This window comes from Callithrix jacchus, chromosome 20 (genome assembly GCF_049354715.1).
Source record: "Callithrix jacchus isolate 240 chromosome 20, calJac240_pri, whole genome shotgun sequence".
Taxonomy (NCBI): Eukaryota; Metazoa; Chordata; class Mammalia; order Primates; family Cebidae; genus Callithrix; species Callithrix jacchus.
This window is the reverse complement of record NC_133521.1, coordinates 16,127,483-16,148,593: the sequence shown is the minus strand read 5'-3', so window position 1 is coordinate 16,148,593 and position 21,111 is coordinate 16,127,483. Positions and strand designations below refer to the sequence as shown.

The 21,111-nt window shown below is 45.0% G+C and overlaps 1 protein-coding gene across 3 annotated transcripts in view; it reads right to left on the bottom strand.

The window, feature by feature from the left end:
• Nucleotides 1-17,066, bottom strand: part of CFAP263 (cilia and flagella associated protein 263) — a 35,003-nt gene extending 17,937 nt beyond the window's left edge. For 2 of the 3 annotated variants that reach the window (XM_078357841.1, XM_002760980.5), the window contains exons 1-6: nt 16,920-17,066; nt 13,723-13,849; nt 12,434-12,595; nt 8,635-8,790; nt 6,973-7,053; nt 4,339-4,494 (exon numbers count right to left, since the gene is read on the bottom strand). In XM_078357841.1, the coding sequence (XP_078213967.1) occupies nt 4,339-4,494; nt 6,973-7,053; nt 8,635-8,790; nt 12,434-12,595; nt 13,723-13,849; nt 16,920-17,020 (783 nt within the window). In that variant the 5' untranslated portion in view covers nt 17,021-17,066. The remainder of the gene's footprint in view (nt 1-4,338; nt 4,495-6,972; nt 7,054-8,634; nt 8,791-12,433; nt 12,596-13,722; nt 13,850-16,919) is intronic. The other variant, XM_078357842.1, reaches the window with a different exon arrangement.
• Between the last annotated feature and the right edge of the window lie 4,045 nt (nt 17,067-21,111).

Here is a 21,111-nt window from a genome sequence, read left to right as displayed (position 1 = left end):
ATCAAGGTGTTCGCCAGGGCTGTGGTTCTTGTCAGGGGCTTAGGGTCCTCTTCCAAGCTCATTATTGTTGGCAGAAGGGCACTTCCTTGAAGCTGCAGGATCAAGGCCCTTGTTTTCTTTTGGGCTGTCAGCAGGAGGTCACTCTCAGCTCCCAGAGGCCCCTCTTAGATCCCTTCCATGTAGCTCCTCTGTCTTCAAGTCCACAATGGAGAACACTTCCTCCAGCAATTTCCTCTCATGCTTTGCATCTATGATGTCCTCTTCTAGAGAAACTCTGTACTATCTTTTTTTTTTGAGATGGAGTCTCACTCTGTCGCCAGGCTGGAGTGCAGTGGTAAGATCTCGGCTCACTGCAACCTCCATCTCCTGGGTTCAAGTGATTTTCCTGCCTCAGCTCCTGAAGTAGCTGGGACTACAGGTGCATGCCACCACGCCTGACTAGTTTTTGTATTTTTAGTAGAAACAGGGTTTCACCATGTTGCCCAGGATGGTCTCGATGTCCTGACTTCATCATCTACCCGCCTTGGCCTCCCAAAGTGCTGGGATCATAGGGGTGAGCCACCACACCCAGCTGAGAATTTTTTTTTTTTTTTTTTTAGATGGAGTTATGCTCTTGTTGCCCAGACTGGAGTGCTATGGTGCAAACTCAGCTCACTACAACCTCCACTTCTTCAAGTGATTCTCCTGCCTCAGCCTTCTGACTAGCTGGGATTACAGGCATGCACCACCACACCGGCTAATTTTTTGTATTTTTAGTAGAGACGGCCTTTCTCTATGTTGGTCAGGCTGGTCTCCAACTCCCAACCTCAGGTGATCCACTTACCTCGACCTCCCAAAGTGCTGGGATTACAGGCGTGAGCCAATGCACCTGGGGGGAATCTGTACTTTCAAAGGACTAGTGTGATTAGGTCAGGCCCAAGCAGGTGATCACCCTATCTTTAGGTCAACTGTGCCATACAGTGTAACTGAATCATAGAACAGAACAGAACTTAATAACTGAACCCATCATATTCACAGTCCTGGCTGGAGATTATACAAGGTGTAGACCCCAGTGGGTGGGGAGTCTTGGGGACGTCTTAGAATTCTATCTACAAGGCCCTAAATCACTAGTTTATAGTCAGTCCAGAGTGACTCAGCACAGCGGTAGTCACATGCTTATATTCCACCAGACTCCACCAGGCAGGGCTTGAGGGCATAAAGTCAGAGAAAAAGCTACCACCTTGACTCAGGCTCACACATAAAATTCACAGACGAGAAGAGCCCATTTCTGCATGGTGCTGTCTAAATGCTGTACCCTTAGCACTTAGCCCAGTGCCTACCCTACTGGAGGTATTGGTACTTTTAGTATAGAGAAAAGTTCTTCTGCATGCCTTTAACAAGGTTTCACACTTGGGTGTTTGATATTTCTTTCTTTATTTTCATTTTTTGATTGCTGGGAGAATGAATATTTGATATTTATATCAAAGTGGCCCCTCCTGTCACTCTCTCATGCCTACTAAGTACGCACCTATACTGTGAGCAGTTCATTCAACAATATTGGCCAAGTACCTGGTTTATCCAGGCACTGTCCTTGATGCTGGGGACACAAGATATACTAGACAGAGCACCATCCTGGTGGCACAAAACTTGCCTCTAAGAGGTAAAGAATTGGGCTGTGCATGGTGGCTCACGCCTGTAATCCCAGCACTTTGGGAGGCTGAGGCAGGTGGATCACAAGGTCAAAAGATTGAGGCCATCCTGGCCAACATGGTGAAACTCCATCTTTACTAAAAATACAAAATCAGCTGAGTGTGGTAGCGCAGGCCTGTAGTCCCAGCTACTTGGGAGGCTTAGGCAGGGGAATCACTTGAACCCGGGAGGCAGAGGTTGCAATGAGCCGAGATTGTGTCACTGCACTCCAGCCTGGCAACAGAGCAAGACTCCGTCTCAAAAAAAATAAAATAAGAGGGGAAGAATCTTGCCCAGATGAAGCACCTCCCTCAGGAGGAGGAGCCCCTATTCAAGCACAGGCAAGGTCTGACTCCACAAGTCAGTTGTGCTGCCTCCATTTCCCCCAGGAATGACTCACTCTGCCCACTGTGGCCTGTGCTGCTGATCTCGGGTACTGCAAGCAATCTGCACTGTGCGTTTAGACCCATCCTCAAGAGGTCAGATCCCGCAGCCTGGGAGTTTGATTTTAAAAATCAGTAGCTCCATTTCCAAAACCCTTGGCTTTCCCTGCACAAGACCAGGCAGGCCTGTGCTACTTAATTGATTCTGAAGGACGAGATCAAGGTCCAATGTAATCTAACCAAGTACAATTCGCTCTCCAGGCAACAAGCGCCTGGAAGTCACAGGAATTGGCCTCCTCTAGAAATAACAGTGATCAGATAAGCTAAAAACTGATAAGAGAAGCTAAAAGTGGAAAATTGTTGGATGTTTATGAAACATAAATTTCAGAATGCTGACACACTGTTTTCTACATACTTTTTGCTGGGAAAGGAAGTTGGGTGGGATACACACTGAGTTAGGTGGGATGCATGCTAGACTGGGAGTCCCAGCTTTGTCAGTAACTTGTTGCTTGAATTTGGCTAATACTCTGCATTTTTTTTTTTTTTTGAGCCTGAGTCTTGCTCTGTTGTCCAGGCTGGAGTGCAGTGGCATGATCTTGGCTCACTGCAACCTCTGCCCCCAGGGGTACAAACCATCCTTGTGCCTCAGCCTCTCAAGTAGCTGAGATTACAGTGTATACCAACATGCCCAGATAATTTTTTGTTATTTTCAGTAGAGACAGGGTTTTGCCATGTTAGCCAGGCTAGTCTCAAACTCCTGGCCTCAGGTGATAGCCTGCCTAGGCCTCCCAAAGTGCTGGGATTGCAGGTAAGAGCCACTGCGTCCTGTCTATTCTGTATCTTTGGCCCTCAGATTTTTCATTTGTAAAAGGAAAATGTTGAACAAACATAAACCTGGTCTATACACATTCACATTTACATTTTTAAACTGTGTGGGCCAAATAGAGCCCACCTGCAAGCTACCTAAGCCACAGCCACCATTGCCACCTGGGCACTATGCGAGGGGTCAGCAAAACCTTTCCGTAAAGGACCAGACAGTACATATTTTAGGCTTTGCAAACCCAGAAGCAAAACTGTGGGTATTATGTACTTATATTAACAATAGGAAAAAAATCCTACCAATGTTTTATTGATTCAATTCAAAAGATAATCATTGAGTACAATATTTTAGACTACAGGTCTACTAATGAAAGAAACGGAATTTCTGGGGAAGAAACCAATTTTGCTTCATTTGATTTCAAGTTAGTGTTTTCTATCATCAAATCAATTATAAAGGTTCTTCTGTAATACCATTCTCAGCTTACAGGGCAGTGGGTGGGATACACCGGCCTGCAGTTGCTGAATATTGCGTTAGATGGTCTCTAGCTGGGTGCCCAGATGGCCTGGTCTGCTGGGGCCAGGCCCTGTGTGTGTCTATAGTCTCTGCTTAGTTATTAATAGTGCCTCTTTTCCCTCCCAAAAGGGTTCTGTTTGGATGACAAATTATTTAGTAGTTTTCTGATTTATAGCAGATTTACAGGAAAGTGCTTATAATGCAATTCTTACTCATGGTGAGTTGAGAACTAACCACATTTAGAGTCAAATTAAACAGGACTCTGAATGTGGTTAGTTCTCAAAACTCACCATGAATAAAAATCACTTGGAGAATTAACAATGACAACAAAAAAACAAAACAAAATAAATAAGATACACCCCCCCCCCAATTCAATTAGTCGGGGTGGGACTCGGGCATCTATCTATCTATCTATCTATCTATCTATCTATCTATCTATCTATCTATCTGTCTATCTAACTATCCAGTCATCTATCTATCATCTATCACTATCTATCATCTATTAGCTATCTATGCCCCCCCAATTCAATTAGTCAGGGTGGGACTCGGGCATCTATCTATCTATCTATCTATCTGTCTGTCTGTCTGTCTATCTATCAGTCATCTATCTATCATCTATCACTATCATCTATTATCTATCTAGATCTATCTATCATCTATCTACCTGTCGTCTATCTATCTATCATCTACCTATCGTCTATCTATCTATCCATGAATCATCTATCTATCTACCTATCTATAGGGTTTGTTTTTTTTTTTTAAGAAAAACTCTGGTTCTCATGCACAGCCAGGGTTGTGGGAGCATTCAGGGAATTTTAGGACACATGGCTTGACAGCGAGGGGGCACCTAAGCGCTGTATGAAACTGCAATGCACAAGTACCTCCCTCTGGCCAGAAAGATGGGTGTGGAAAGCCTTGTGGCAGGAGGCAGGGAGGCATCAGGAATGGCCTTACTTTGTAGGCACTGAGGACCTGTAGAGTGTTTCCAGATGACAGCTTTAGCTGGGTCAGTTCTTGATTCCTTGCTTCAATTGTCTCTAGAAATTGAGCATTCTCTATCTTCAACTGCTGAAAATCAACCTCATGAAGGGCTTCACCCACCTCTTCCTTCTACAGCTCAGAAAGATGAAAGAAAAGACAATACATCAGTTGTGATTTTGAATATATGGCTCATATCTTGCAACTCTTGATAAGACTTTGAAGCTCAGTCATCTTTCAGTCATTCAACAAACACATACTAGGCATCTGGGAATAGAGATTTCAGTAAACACAATGTTCCCTGGCCCCATGGAGTGCATCTGAGGGTTTACAGGCAAGCCATTGACTCAACAGCATGGTGCAGTGGGATGTGTTGTTCGGGGGGAACGTTGGGGAGTGGGGCAGAGGGCACACAGAAGTCCCTGAGCCAGGCCATGGGACAATGAAAGACTGAGTCATGCACAGAGGGCATCCCACAGCGGGTGGTGCCTAAACAGGGCCATGAAGGAAGAGTAAGAATCAGGCCATTTAAAGGTTGTTTTTAACATGAAAAACCCTAGAAAAGCAGCCCATAGATTCTCCCTCCTTTGATCATCTGCTATTTCTGCCCTGCAGTGCCTGCGTGTATAAGGTTCCCTCCCTGACCTGGCCCCCTTACCAGCCCTGCCAGGCCTAAGCCATTTTATATTTGTGGTAGACAATAGCCCAACTTGGGAACTGCTGTCCTCACTCCCACGCCTCACTCATGCTGTCTATCCTTCCTCCGGGGATTCATCTTCTTCCCCTTCCCAAAACAACACAACTTCCTTAAGCCCCAATACAATCATTCCTCTAACTCCAATGCTCCCAACCTGTTTTCCACACCAGAGGGTGACCCCTCTCTCTGCTGAGCCCCTGGAAGCTTTAACTCTGTGGTCCTTGGTATGTAGCTTCTGTATACACAATTATACATACACACCTTTTCTCATACACTGCTGCCCACTAGTCTATGAGCTCTCAAGGGCAGGGCCCGTGTCTGTGTTATTTCTATGTAGCAGCAGCAGCCTTAAAGTTAAAGATCATCCATCTCTTCTCCATCTCTAGCTTAAAACCCTTCTTCAAGATGCCTGTGCTTGCACGAATCCCCAAGTACCAGGAACTGACGATCTGCAGACGGCTCCACTGGGACCACTCACTGCAGAACTGTTTCTTGCACTGAACTCAAATCTCCTTCCCTGACACCTCCATCCACAGCCCCAGCTCTGCTCTCCCTTCCTGCTGCAGCCCTGAGCACTTGGAGACAGTGGCTGTGGCCTTCCTGAGCCCTCTCTCCGCATCAGTCTCAGGCTCTTGGACATGGTTTCTATTTTCGACAACTGGCCTGCTCTCTGTGTGAACTCTAGTTTGCCAATTCTTTCAAGGGTGGAGCTCACCCTGTGACATGACACTCCAGGTGGGGGATGTGTACACAGAGGAGAGCAAGGCTACCCCTTCCTTGGTCTGGGCATTGTGTTTCTATGAGCGTAGCCTAGGCCACAGCATCACCACCAGCCGAGCTGACTTTATCACGTACTCTATGACTAAGCCATCCTGTACCTGAGCAGATATTTTGAGGGATCAAAAGTACAGGGTCTTATGCTTGTCCTTTGTCACGTCCTGCTGTTAAATCTGTCCCAGCTTGCTGAGGTCTTTCTGGATCCCAAGTCACCCAAGCAATAGGCTCCCGACATGTTAATTCTCCTACCCAGTTTTGTGTCCTTGTCACGAGCCCCCTTTGATGAGCATGCCATCAGTGCCCAAGTTCGAGTTAGTGATAAAAATATTGAGCTAGGAAAGGATGGAGCCATGTCTGCCTTACTGCCTTTCATTAGGAGCCATTAGGGTCAGCTGGTAGCGATGCCATGCCAACCAAAGCGCATGCCACTGTGCCACCCAGGCCACTTTGCAGAAAGGGCCAACCAGCATGTCTTGAGGGTCTTTTAAATTCAAGCCAACTCTGTCTACAGAAAAGCTTTGATTTGCCTGCACAGTCATTGTATGAGTTTCCTGTTGCTGCTGTAACAAATCACCACAAACCTACTGGCTTTAATGCAAATTTATTACCTTACAGTTCTGGAGTTCAGGAGTCTGACATGGGTTTGGAGGCTCAAATCAACAGGGCTGCATTTCTCCCCAAGGCTCTATGGTAGAATCTGTTTCCTTGTCATTTCCAGCTTCTAGAAGCTGTCTGCAGTCCTTGATTCCTGGCCCCTTTTCCCTATCGTGAATGCTCATCGCTCTGATCTCTGCTTCTGTTATCATAGCTTCTCTCACCCTCCTGCTTCCCTTTGGTAAAGAGGGAGATTATATAGGGCCACCCAGTTAATTCAAGATCATCTCCCCATCTCAAGATCCTGAAATTAATCACATCTGCAAAATCCTTTTTGCCACATAAGTTAATGTATTCACAGATTCCAGGGATTAGGATATGGACAGTTTGGAGTGGGGGTGAGAACCTTATTCAGCCTACCACGGTAACCTTAAAAAGAAAGAGAGAGAGAGAGAGAGAGAGAGAGAGAGAGAGAGAGAGAGAGAGAGAGAGAGAGAGAAAGAAAGAGAGAGAGAGAGAGAGAGAGAGAAAGAATCACATACCTGCCTCAATTGTAAAACCATTTTTTTCCTCTGAACTTTGAGAGAAACATTTTTCAAACATAATTTCTCCTTCATATTGTCCTAAAAAATAAAGGCACATTTTAATGCATTTAATCCATTTCTCTCCTCTTTCCTATTGGTTTGAAAAGTGGACGGTTCTGGGGCTGCAAACCGAACCTTGAGCCCTAACATTCTGCCATTTATTTTAGGTCCTTTTACTTCTATTCAGGCTGGGGCTGCTATGACATTTCATGACCAAGAAGCAGAGGACACTGGTTTTGCACCATGCAAATTTTATACTGCTTTCAAATTCAAGATTATTTGAGTCTATGCTACTGTAGGGGCCTTTCCTGACAAAATTATCTTATGATTTCTTGGTCTTGTATTCCCACGGTAGTTTATATAATTTTTATTACTTTTTTTTTTTTTGAGATGGAGTCCCGCTCTGTCACCAGGCTGGAGTGCAGTGGCATGATCTTGGCTCACCACAACTTCTGCCTCCTGGGTTCAAGCAATTCTCCTGCCTCAGCCTCCCAAGTAGCTGGGACTACAGGTGTGCATCACAATGCCCAGCTAATTTTTGTATTTTTAGTAGAGACGGGGTTTCACCTTGTTGGCCAGGATGGTCTCCATCTCTTGACCTCCTGATCTGCCCGCCTCGGCCTCCCAAAGTGCAGGGATTACAGGCGTGAGCCACCGCGCCCGGCCCTTATCACTCTTAACATGTTAGGGTTAGTAACCCTACTTTGTCTCCAGGATCTGTAGCTTGACATGTTGTAAAGTCTCTGGAAATGAAGGAGTAACCCCCAAATTCTCCTTTTTTCTCATAACAGCCCAACGTCCATTTCCTGATAACAAAGGAACTCAAAGAGCTTGAGATTTACCCTGTAATCCCAGCACTTTGGGAGGCCAAGGCGGGTTCACTGCTTAAGCCCTAGAGTTCGACACCAGCCTTGGCAACACATCTCTATAACAATTTTTTCAAAGTTTTAAAAAAAATTTGAAAAAGAGATTTACCTGTCCTACTCCCAAGTCACCTCTCTAGACAGGTTGGACCAGCCCAGCCTCATACCTTTCTCAAGAAAATACATCAGATCTTGAAACGAATAACAAAACAAACAAACAGAAATCAATCTGAAGTACTATTGGTGTTAGCCTTGATAATCATGCATTTATTTTTATTATTATTATTATTTTTTGAGAAGGAGTCTTGCTCTGTCACCTAGGCTGGAGTGCAGTTATGCAATCTTGGCTCACTGCAACCTCCGCCTCCCAGGTTGAATCAGTTCTCCTGCCTCAGCCTCCCGAGTAGCTGGGATTACAGGCATGTGCCACTATGTCCAGCTAATTTTTGTATTTTTTGTAGAGATGGGGTTTCACCATGTTGGCCACACTGGTCCTCGAGTTCAGATGATCGCCTGCCTCAGCCTACCAAAGTTCTGAGATTACAGGCGTGAGCCAATGTGCCCAGCCACAAACATACATTTTAAAACATGCATATACTCATACACTTTAGGGGATGCAAAAAAATCTGCATATGTGGGCAATATTTATGGTGGACCAAATGGAGCTAGGCTGCTTCACATGGATGATTTCCATAATAACCCTGGAAGAATGTTTTCCCTTTCCAAGCTCTGTCTGCAAACTCGTCTGCCAACTCACCCTCCGGCGGTTCATGTCCTCGATGTACTTCATCACTTTCTGAGTGGCCAAAATACTCCCTTTCTTCTTAGATATGGATTTTAGAATATCTTTTTCAAACTCATGCACTGCTCTCTCAACTTCATTCCATCGAATTTCAGCCTCCTCCATGATCTCCTGGAGGAGTCAGCACAAAGAGAGAAGAGCGTTTCCAAAACTCTTCAAGGATGTGTCCTCTGAGAAACCTAAGTTCCCAGGCCTCTTTGTGTCCCAAAATATTATGTTTCTTCTTAGTCTTAGGAACATATCCTTAAGATACAAACTTGACTATTTCAATGGTATTAGTTAAAAGTATTCGTCAAAAAATAGAATCCATAAAAACAGAGCAAACAAAAACAGGGTGTCAGGTATCTATCTTTTTTTTTCTTTTTTTTGAGACAGTCTCAATCCATTGCTCTGTTGCCCAGGTTGGAGTGCAATAACACAAATTCAGCTCACTGTAACCTCCACCTCCTGGGTTCAGGCAATTCTCCTGCCTCAACCTCCCGAGCAGCTGTGACTACAGGTACCTGCCACCACGCCAGGCCAGTTTTTGTATTTTTAGTAGAGAAGGGATTTCACCATGTTGACTAGGCTGGTCTTGAACTCTTGATCTCAGGTGATACACTCACCTAAGCCTCCCAAAGTGCTGGGATTACAGGCATGAGCCATCATGCCTGGCCAAGTTATCTATCTAAATATGCATTTCCATATTTGAAATTATTTATCCATTAAAATATCTGAAAGGATATACATCAAAACAGGAACCATAGTTACATCCAGAGAGATGGATTAGTGGGGAAATAAAGAGGCACTCTTACTAGATACTTCTGTTACTTTTGTTTTTGAGATGGAGTTTCTCTCTTGTTACCCAGGCTGGAGTGCAATGGCGCGATCTCGGCTCACCGCAACCTCCGCCTCCTGGGTTCAAGCAATTCTCCTGCCTCAGCCTCCCAAGTAGCTGGGATTACAAGCACGTGCCACCATGCCCAGCTAATTTTTTGTATTTTTAGTAGAGACAAGATTTCACCATGTTGACCAGGATGGTCTCGATCTCTTGACCTCGTGATCCACCTGCCTCGGCCTCCCAAACTCCTGTTACTTTTTTAAAAAGACGTTATATTTCCAAGCCTGAGTATTTGGGGGTGGGGGTGGGAATCGAAAAAAAATAAAGAAGATACTATAAAGCCAGATATGGTGCCTGTAGTCCCAGCATAGGCAGGAGGATTACTTGAGGCCAGAAGTTCAAGGCCGTCACGTGCTATGATCACGACCATGAATGGCCACTGCACTCCAGCCTGAGCAATACATCGAGGCCCCATCTCTGAAAACTAAAAAAAAGGATTTTACAAAATAAACATCTGTATTGACATAAACAGATGTTAAATGAAAAATACAGTTTACAAAATCATGTGCTACTATTTTTTAAAAGAAATTCATATATGCATAGAAAATTATCTATAGGAGGTAAATGGAAAATCAACAGAAATTACCTCTGAGTGGTAAATTGTGAATTTTTTCAAATGTTCTTTTAGCTTAACTGTATTTTTCAATATTCTACAACATAGATTGACTTGAAATAAGAACACACACACATACACACACACAATTATAACTTTTTTTTTCACCATGTTGGCATGGATGGTCTCGATCTGTTGACCTCGTGATCCGCCTGCCTTGGCCTCCCAAAGTGCTGGGACTATGGGCATGAGCCACCATGCCCAGCCACATAGTTACTTTAAATAGTAAAATGGAATGATACCTGTAGCCAGACTGCAAATCATCTTAAATCAGGCTTTTTTTCTGGGCACCAAGGAGCAAAACCATTTTCACTGGCCAGCCTCAGGCACCAGCCTCTTCCCAGCCCCATCATCTCCATGTAGAACATTAATCCACCTGAAATGCTGCTTTCAACATGTTGCTCTCCTACTCAAGTATCCAGCTTTCTAAGACATTGAAGATAAACTCCTTGGCATGGCTGTCAAGAAATTGCTGCCTTACTCAACCTGAATTCCTAACGCAGCCTCCAAAGCATCCTCTTCTCTAATTGCACCGTCTTCCTCAACGTCATGAGCTCGCCATGCTGGTGCCCACCTCTGCTGCGTTGCTCATGTCATTCTTCTTACTTGGGGTGCCCTTCTTTCCCTGTGCCTTAAACAGATGCCATCATTCTTCAAGATCATGCCAAGTCCCTGTTAAGCCCTACCTCCTCAACAAATTCATTTTGACCACTCTAGCCCACACTGATCTCTCTCCCTGCACTTGATGCTTACACTGCACAATGTAGCAGGTCAGGATAATGCTGCCACATCCCAAGCTCCTTTAACTTGCTAGAATTCAACCATGCATGTTTGGAAAGAGAGAGGGATGAGAGAGCGGGATCAGTTGATGTGATACAGATGGTTTTATCAGTGGGAGACATGAGTCTACAGACTGGTCCCTCTTGAGACGAGTGTGATTCTGTGAATGTCCACATTTAGAAACAGAAAAATAGAAAAACTTTAAAAATAGAACCGAAGTATCTATTTTTCACGCAACATGGCTCTCAAATGCAAGCCAACAACGTCATCCTATGGGCAATCGAATTAACAGTGATGTTTCTTCTCTGAAGGAAACCGTATTGGACTAAGAGGCACTATATTGGTCTGTAACAGGACATGAACCATGGGCACGTGTGCTGTATAGAAATGCTGACCTAGGGACTTTTCACTCCATTCACTGACTGTGATGGTTAATATCAGGTGTCAATTTGACTGGATTCAGGGATGCCTAGATAGGTGGCAAAGTATTGTTTCCAGCTGTATCTGTGAGGGTGTTGCCAGAAGAGATTGATATTCGAGTCGGTGGACTGGGAGAAGATCCACCCTCAGTGTGGGTGGACACTATCGAATTGGCTGCCAGAGCAGATAGAGCAAAACAGGCAGAAGAAGGTGGATAAGCTTGTGTGCTGAGTCTTCTGGCTCTCCCTCTTCTTCCCACGCTTGACAATAGCTTATGTTCCTGCTGCCCTCAGACATCAGACTCCAGGTTCTTTGCCTTGAGACCCTGGGACTTGTACCAGCAGCTTCTCTGGGTCTCTAGGAAGTTCAGCTGCAGACTGAAGGCTGTACTGTGGCTTCCCTGGTTTTGAAGCATTCAGACTTGGACTGAGCCACTACCAGCTTCTCTCTTTTCCCAGCCTGCAGACAGCTGAGACTTTGTCTTGCAATCATGTGAGCCACTTCTCCCTAACCAACTCCCTTTCATACAGACATGTATGCTATTGGTTCTGTCCCTCTCGAGAACCCTAATACGCTGACTTAAACCTCAAACCGCCTGTATTATTAAGACATTTTTGTAAAAATTTAAGAGCATTTAGGGTTATCATGATTATGTCTTCTAAAAGAATTCATATATTAAAGATATATACTGAAATATGTACAGAGAAATAGGATGTCTAGAATTCACTTCCTAGTAACCCAGCCAGATGAAGGGAAAGTTGATCAACCAAGAGAGGCCCTATGCTGATGATCACTGCACCCGGGTGTTGAGTACATAGGGGTTTGTTGTGCTAGCCTCTCTACATTTGTGTATTTTTTAAATTTCCCATTAAAAAAGTTTAAAAATGTGTTGTCCCCTCAAGCAGGTGGTAAGTTCCTCAAAGGTAGGCTCTGGATTCTCCTCATTCTACTAGTGTTTCTTCCAAAGCCCCAACAATCACATACACGCACTCTAGGTACGTCTCACCAGGGCGGAGGTGGGGAGCCTGGGCATCTCGGGCTGCACCCGGAGGAAGGTGTACCTCATGATGCTGCAGGTCGCGTTCTGCATTTGCCCGCATGTGCTGTAGGTCATCCTTTGTGTCTTCCAGCTCCTTTTGTACTAGCTCGAGTTTTTGGTCGACAGTCAGGCCCACCCCATGATCCACACCTGTCCGGGATTTGGTTCTACGCCTGCCTCGAAACTGCAACCCAAGAGAAACAGTCACTGTCAAAGAGGAATTAGTAATGAAACAGCCCAAGGTGGGCGTCAGCATGATCCTCTGACCTGCTGGAAGTTCCCCAGAGTGACAGCCAGGGAGAACAAAGACCCAAGGTGATGTTTATTTCTCAAGCCATCCTAAGCCCTTGCACTAAATACTTCAAAGGCCTAGGTTTGACAATGAACTGAAAATAAATAAGGGTAAACATCTTGAGGGTGGGAAGGCTGTGAATCCATTATAGCCTAGCATTCAAGTCAAAGTTAGGGGAAGCTCAGAGGTGCTTGCTGAGCTGAACACAGAAAAGAAACTGCATCTGGGTCAGGGGGCGGGGGTTGTGTTCAGCAAAACAGACAAATAAACATCTTGGATTTTCTATGCATTTAAGGCAAAGGTTGGAAGTGGGTGGTCCAGGGTACATACAGGTTTGCTTGGCCGTCAAAGGATAAGCCTACACAGAAAGCCCTTTGAGACAAGGGCCCATGCCGGGACTGCTTCCCTTCTTTTGGTGGTTGGCTGGCTCTTGTAAACAGTTGAGTCCCTCAATTTAAGTGAATTCTTGTTTGTTTGAAACAAGATCTTGAAACAAGGTCTTGCTCTGCTGCCCAGGCTGCAGTGCAGTGATGTGATCATAGCTCACTGCAGCCTCAAACTCCTGGGCTCCAGCAATCCTCCCATCTCAGCCTCCCAAGTAGCTAAAACTACAGATGCATGTCACCACAGCTGGCTAATGTAAGAATTTCCTTTTGTACAGATGGGGTCTTGCGATATTGTCCAGGCAGGTTTCAAACTCCTGGCCTCACATGATCCTCCCACCACAGCCTTCCAAAGCGCTGGGATTACAGGCCTGAACCACTGCACCTAGCCAAAGGGAATTCTTTCAAGTAAACCAAGATATGCTGGGAGAGTCAATCCACTATTAACTGAACCCGATTCCCTTCACACTCACTTGAAAGAGAAACCTAGAGCGGCAAAGAAGAATCAAAAGTAAAACAGGGAGAAGAAGGTCCCATGGTCAACTGGCCACAGAGGGCACACCAAAGGCAGATATACAAATACCACTTGCATTTAAGGGGACAAATAAAAGAACGTTCTAGATCTCCATTGCGTACCTGTGCATAATCTGCTGCTGACATTTTAATTTCTGATGATTGTGGAAGTTGGTGATCCCTGGGCTCCAGCTTAATGTAATATTTCTCAAACATCTCTGTCTCAGTTTTGAGAGCAGAGTTTAAATAGCTGCAAGACAGGGTACCTGAGTAAGTTCCAGTAATAAGAGTTTAAACCCCAAGTAACTAGTGTTTAATAACTAGAGGACCTGCAAGACCCCTTAGCCTCTTGGTGCCTTAGTTTCCTCACCTATAAAATGGGTATATGAATAGCACCTAAATTTTAGGGTACATCCAATAAGGAAGACAAAGCCTTTAGGACAGGGCCTGACACACAGTAAGTGCTATATATTTGATATTTTTACTAATCTGTTTAATGAGCTACAAAATGCAGAACACTAGTATTACATTGAAAATTGTCAAATATCATTGAACCCGGCCGGGCACGGTGGCTCAAGCCTGTAATCCCAGCACTTTGGGAGGCCGAGGCGGGTGGATCATGAGGTCAAGATATCAAGACCATCCTGGTCAACATGGTGAAACCCCGTCTCTGCTAAAGATACAAAAAAAATTAGCTGGGCATGGTGGCGTATGCCTGTAATCCCAGCTACACGGGAGGCTGAGGCAGGAGAATTGCCTGAACCCAGGAGGTGGAGGTTGCAGTGAGCCGAGATCACGCCATTGCACTCCAGCCTGGGTAACAAGAGTGAAACTCCGTCTCAAAAAAAAGAAAGAAAGAAAGAAAGAAAGATCATTGAACCCATTTGGGAAATTCTTTCTGAATTACTATACATATATATACATATATGTAGTATGAATATATATGTATGAATATATATATAGTATGAAAAAATATATATATACATACACACACATATATGTATATAGATATAGATATAGATATATAGAGAGAGACAGGTTTTCACTCTATTGGACTCACTGTAACCTTGAACTCCTAGATCAAGCAATCCTCCTGCCTCAGCCTTCTGAGTAGCTACGACAACAGGTGCACAACGTCATGCCTGGCTAATTTAAAATTTTTTTTGTAGAGGTGGTATCTTGCTATGTTGTCAAGGCTAGTCTCGAACTCCTGGCCTAAAGTGATCCTTCCACCTTGGTCTCCCAAAGTGCTGAGAGTACAGGCAATAGCCACTGTGCCCAACCTGAATGACTATATTCTTGAAGTTATACACACTCACAATCTTCAGATGTTTCCTTTGGTTTGTGTCTTTCAGTTTTTTTAATTTCCAGCACCCAATAGATAAAAATAATTAACTGGAAGTTTATCATAAACTGTGGAAAACTTTGAACTGAGCAACAGATAACATACCTAGTTTATCCTGTATATGCCAAGGTTATAACCTTTTTAACTTTTTGTATTTTTAAAAAATTTTTAATTTTTTTTTTTAAAGACGGGGTTTCACCATGTTGGTCAGACTGGTCTTGAACTCCCCACCTCAGGTGAACCGCCCGCCTTGGCCTCCAAAGTGCTTGGATTACAGGCATGAGCCACCACACCCAGCCAACTTTTTAACTTCTCATATGTATGTGTGTGTTACATACAAGTATGTATATGTATGTATACAAGAGAGAAAGAACAACTTTGATGTTTTCATGTGTTATTGATCTATTAGGTTGGTCAGAAAGTAACTGCAGTTTTTGTTATTACTTTTAATATTCCTGTTTGGCTGAATTTTAAGACTAGTGAAGCCAGGAGCGATGGCTCATGCCCGTAATCCCAGCACTTTGGGAGGCCAAGGCAGGGGGATCACCTGAAGTCAGGAGTTTGAGACCAGCCTGATCAACATGGTGAAACCCTGTCTTTACTAAAAATACAAAAATTAGCTGGGTGTGGTGGTGGGTGTCTGTAATCCCAGCTACTCAGGAGGCTGAGGTAGGAGAATCGCTTGAACCTGGGAGGTGGAGGTTGCAGTGAGCTGATAACACACCACTGCACTCCAGCCTGGGCAACAGAGTGAGACTCTGTCTAAAAAAAAAAAAAAACAAAAAAACTGGTTGAATGTAAAGCACAATACATCAAAGTATCTTGCTTTTTCGAGGTGTATGTAGTCTGCGGAGATGCACCTGAGTTTGATGCCCAGCACTACCACTGACTTGCTGTGTAAACTTAGTGCAGGGACTTAACCTCTGTGTCTTTGTTTCCTTACCCACCTCCTAGGGTTGCAGTGTCATTATATAAGGTCATATATGTAAAGGCATGGTACACAGAAGCACTAACAAATGATAGCTTTTAGTAATATACCTCAGTTCTGAACTAAGGTACTCGTAGATGTACTTCAGCTGCTAAAGCTAGGATATTCTGTGCAAGACCAGTATGCTGTACAACTAATCTTAACTACATCATGGAATCTTAATAGCCAATTTACTTGCTATAGTAGTAGATATAAAGCAAACTGTCAAAATAAAATAAATGTAGAATATTGGGCCACTCATTCTTTACTGTCTGTTTACCTAGGTTCAGCACATGTTGCCGCATATTAAAACCATCTCAATAGCGTGCTTTCTATTCTGCTGCCGTATTAGTTTTACCACAGAATTTTTTTTTTTTTTTTTTTTTTTTGAGACAGTAGTCTCTTTCTGTCGCCCAGGCTGGAGTGCAGTGGTGCGATCTCGGCTCACTGCAACCTCCGGATTCCGAGTTCAAGTGATTTTCCTGCCTCAGCCTCTTGACTAGCTGGGATTACAGGCGACCGCCACCATGCCTGGCTAATTTTTATATTTTTAGTAGAGACGGGGTTTCACCATTTTGGCTAGGCTGGTCTCGAACTCCTGACCTCCAGTGATCCGCAAGCCTCCGCCTCTTAAAGTGCAGGGATTACAGGCGGGATCCCCAGCGCCCGGCCTTATCATAGAATCTTAACATCAGAAAAACCTGCCGCTGCAGAATTGTGGATCTGCTAAGCACACCGTCTGGCACAACAGAGACTAATCCGGTTGAAACTCTCACTTCCCTAATTACCCTCTGGGCTTCCTACCACCGGCCGCACCCCCTCTTCACACCACCCCATTCTAGCTCCATCAATGGCTTGTTGGCTCAGGTAGCGGAGACGCAGAGGTAAAGAGGAAAAGTCTCCCCAGTGAAGGCTTGTATACTCTCCATGCTGGTCCCCAGGTACGAGGCCGCCCGGGGAGGAGGGCGCAGGAGGAGAAGGGGCGGCCCCCAGGCACGCCCGCGGTACCTGAGCTCCTCCACCAGCCCACACAGCTGGATAACAGGCAGCTCCTGCTCCGACCCTTCATGGGACTCGGAGAGGACGCTCTCGGAGTCATCATCAGTCATCACTGCCGTAGCGGTCCCCGCCAAAGCCGACTGTGCCCAGGAACTCCGGCTGCCAGCGCCTACACGTCACTCTGGCTGCGACGCGGCGGTGCGTTGCCCGGGCGACCGGACGCGAGGAAAGAGGTGGGGCTTCCGACGAACCTGCCCTGTGCTGCCCCGCAGGTTTCCCCGCGGACCCAGCCAGGTTGCTGGCCTCGAGCGCACACCTGAGCGCGCTCACTTTCACTTCTTTAACAATAACTCTTAAATTGATAGTAATAATAGCAGCTGCTGTTTCTCAGTGCTTACTGTGTCCTTGGCGGCGTGTTAACTCCAGTTTAAGAAAACCTTCGCCACAACCTTGTAATGGTATCCATCACTCTCTACATTCTCCAAATGAGGAAATTAACTAGGGCCCAGAAAGTTATCAGAGTGTCCTTCTTCCCCTATCTTGCTCGAAAGCCCCAGCTCTGTTCACCACCTGGTGCTTCCTACAATCTCTGAGAGAACAGCAGCTTCTCTCAGATGTTAACATTCGGCATTTCTGGAAGGAAAAAAAACGTGGCTGGTTAAAAATGGGTATACATTCAGGAGACATCCCTAAACAGTCACTGAATATCTACTGTGTCCTTAGTATCCTAGAGGGAATGTCTAGAAAAGACCACTCTGATCCTCAAGGAGCTTCCAATTAAATGAGGGAAGCAGCCTCTAAGCGAGCCGCTGCAACCTGCGGTACCTACAGCAACATCATGCATCACACTGTGCTTGGTAGTCATCTTCTGAAATCCTCAAAACAGTCTGGCACAATTGGTATTATTGCTGTCATCTTACAGATCAGAAAACCAAGGAATGGAGTAGCTTAGGTTCCATTCCACTCAAGAATGGAATCAAGCTCTGGTGGAACCCAAAGTCCATGCTGTTAACTTCTATGCTGATGTGTGACATGGCAAGGATCAAGGAGGCAACACGGGAGCTCTCTGTCTGCTCCCCATCGGGATAAAAGAGGACACAGGACAGGACAGGGAGACTTCTCTTAGGGAGGGTGAGTTCTGGATGTGAAGCTTAGAAAGAAAGCTGTGATAAACTGCTTGGGGTGTGGGTCAGCCCCCCTTCTACTGCAAGGGGTATGCTTTAGCATTGACAGGCACTCACTAGATCTGAGGGAGGGCTTTTGTTTTGCTGCTTAGGGTGCACAAGGTTGGGGCCAGAGTAGAATTACTGAAGATAACAGTGGAGAGCCTGAGCCCTACCACCTTATCTCTGGCAGTAGGCCTTTTTAGGTTCTAGGGGCAACACAGACCACATTTAGGAACACTTAATATGTCCATATACAAGGTGATGCAAATGGATGCTATCCCCAGTGACATAAACAGTTGCCAGCTGCAAGTGAACCCAGAGCAAGAAAGGGCTCTGCAGCAAGTCAAGGCTACAATGCAAACAGCCCTGCCAACTGGACTGTGTGATATAATAGACTCTATGGCATTGGGGGTATCAGTGGTGAAAAAAAGATGCAGCAGGAATCTTAAAGCAAGACGCAGCAGGAGAATCACAACAAAGGAGCCAGGACTCTGAAACAAGACCATGCAATACACAGCAGAGAATCGTAAGTCTTTTGAGAAATAACTCCTGGCCTGTTACTATACCCTGGTAGAGACAGAACACTGGATATAGGGTACTAGCTGATCATGCGTCAGTCCTGCCCACTACCAGCTGGGTTCCACTGGACCCACTGAGTCATTAAGTAGGACAGGCCCAGCCTCAGAACACTGCAAATGGAAATGGTTAATCCAGGATTGGGCCCCAGCAGGATCAGGGAGCATGAGTAAGCTGCATGAGCAGGTAGCCCAGGCCAACATGGCACCCATCATATTTGCACTAGGATCCCTCCCCCAGCTCCAATATATGACTGTATTTGCAGGGGGTTGGGGAGTTCATGACCACCTGGAAGAGAAGGAAAAGGCTCAAGCTCAGTTCACAGATGGGCTGGCTTGGACGCCAAAAATGGACAGTGGCTTCATTACAACCACTTCATGAAAGGTGGTGAAAGACAGTGGAGAGGAAAAAGCTTCCCAATTGGCAGAGTTGTAAGTGAGGGTGCAGCTGGTCATCTATTTTGTGTGGAGAGAGAAAATGGTCCCAGGGGACTAATCTAATTGGCAATTTTGGATTTTTGGGCTTTTTTTGTTTTTGGCAGGAGAAGTTTATTATTATTTTTTTTTAGACAGGGTCCCACTCTGCTGCCCAGGCAGGAGTGCAGTGCAGTGGCGCAATTATAGCTCGCTGCAACCTTGAAGTCGTGGGCTCAATTGATCCTCCCACCTCAGCTTACAGAGTAGCTGGGACTACAGAGGCATGCCACCATGCCTGGCTAATTTCTCTCTCTCTCTCTCTCTCTCTCTCTTTCTTTCAGAAGGCGGGGGGTCTCACTATGTTGCCCATGTTAGTTAGTCTGGAATTCTACCCTTGAGCAATCCTCCTGCCTCAGCCTCTCAAAGTGTTGGGATCACAGGCATGAGCCCCTGTACCTGGCCTAATTGGCATCATGGACTCAAAGACTCCCCATCAGGCTGGCTGGAACTTTGTTAGCGCTGTGCTTTGATCTGGGATGCTTGCTCCCTGGGGCTCCCTCCCTCCTCTCCCAGATGTCATCACAGTGGGAGGCTGTCCTTGTCTACTGCAGCTTCCTCTCCTTTGTCCATCACAGACGCTTTTCCCAAGAAATAGATCTCTTCATGTCTAATTTTATCTTGGTTTGGAGGACTCAAACCAACACAAAGAATAAATTCAATCTTAATGGCATTATTCTAATTTGGTAACATATTACATGTATGAACTAAAATTTGCACTTGCCAAACAAAAATAATGTTTGGATCACCCTTTTGTTCAAGCTGCTTTATATGTTTTTAAAATTGTGGTTAAAAAATACATAACATGGTCAGGCGCAGTGGCTCACTCCTGTAACCCCAACACTCTGGGAGGCCAAAGCAGGTGAATCACCTGAGGTCAGGAGTTCAAGACCTGGCCAACATGGTGAAATCCTGTCTCTACTAAAGATACAAAAATTAGTGGGGCATGGTGGCAGGCACCTGTAGTCCCAGCTACTTGGGAGGGTGAGGCAGGAAAAATCACTTGAACCCTGGAAGCAGAAGCTGCAGTGAGCCGAGATCTTGCTGTTACACTCTAGCCTGGGCAACAGAGCAAGACTCTGTGTCAAAATAAATAAATAAATAAATAAAATTTTAAAAACCCATAAAATTTACCATCTTTTTTTTTTTTTTGAGACAGAGTCATGCTCTTGTTGCTCAGGCTGGAGTACAGTGGTGCAATCTCGGCTCACTACAACCTCCTCCTCCCAGGTTCCAGATTCTTCTGCCTCAGCCTCCTGAGTAGCTGGGATTACAGGTGTGCACCACCACACCTGGCTAATTTTTGTATCTTTAGTAGAGACGGGGTTTTACCATGTTGGTCAGGCTGGTCTCAAGCTCCTGACCTCGTGATCCGCCTGCCTCAACCTCCCAAAGTGCTAGGATTACAGGCATGAGCTACTGTGCCCCACCATTGCCTTAACTTTTAAACACAAATTAAAATTCCCCCAAAATCACTCAGAATAACAAAACTGAAGTAACTCAAGTTCCATTTCTTTGTCTTTGCAATTACGGTACTATCATCATTTATTTTGAACCCACTGTTCAAATGCAAGAATATATTACATCACAGGAGCTGGAGATGAGAACTTCACCCAAAACAAGCCCAAACTTTTCCAAACCTATAGGAACTTATTCACAAAATGAATGAGTGTAGCTGAGTCTGTGTGTATCAGCGGATGATTGTACAACAAGTTCTCTGAATTGAAATATGCCAATTTGAAGCCAAAATGTGTATCGTTAAAGCTCAATATTTACTGTCGTAGTAATTTAAGACTTAGAGCCACCCATGAGTTTTTTTGGGGGGAGGAGAATTTTGTTGCTGTCATTGTTTAGAATTGCCAACACCTAGTAATAACAATTTTTAAAAGACCACCTTTTCGTTGATTTTATTAGTGTTTTAAAGGTCTTTATAGACAAAGCAATTCTCAGTTATGTCCTACAGCATGGGTAGAACCTCCCGCTGCC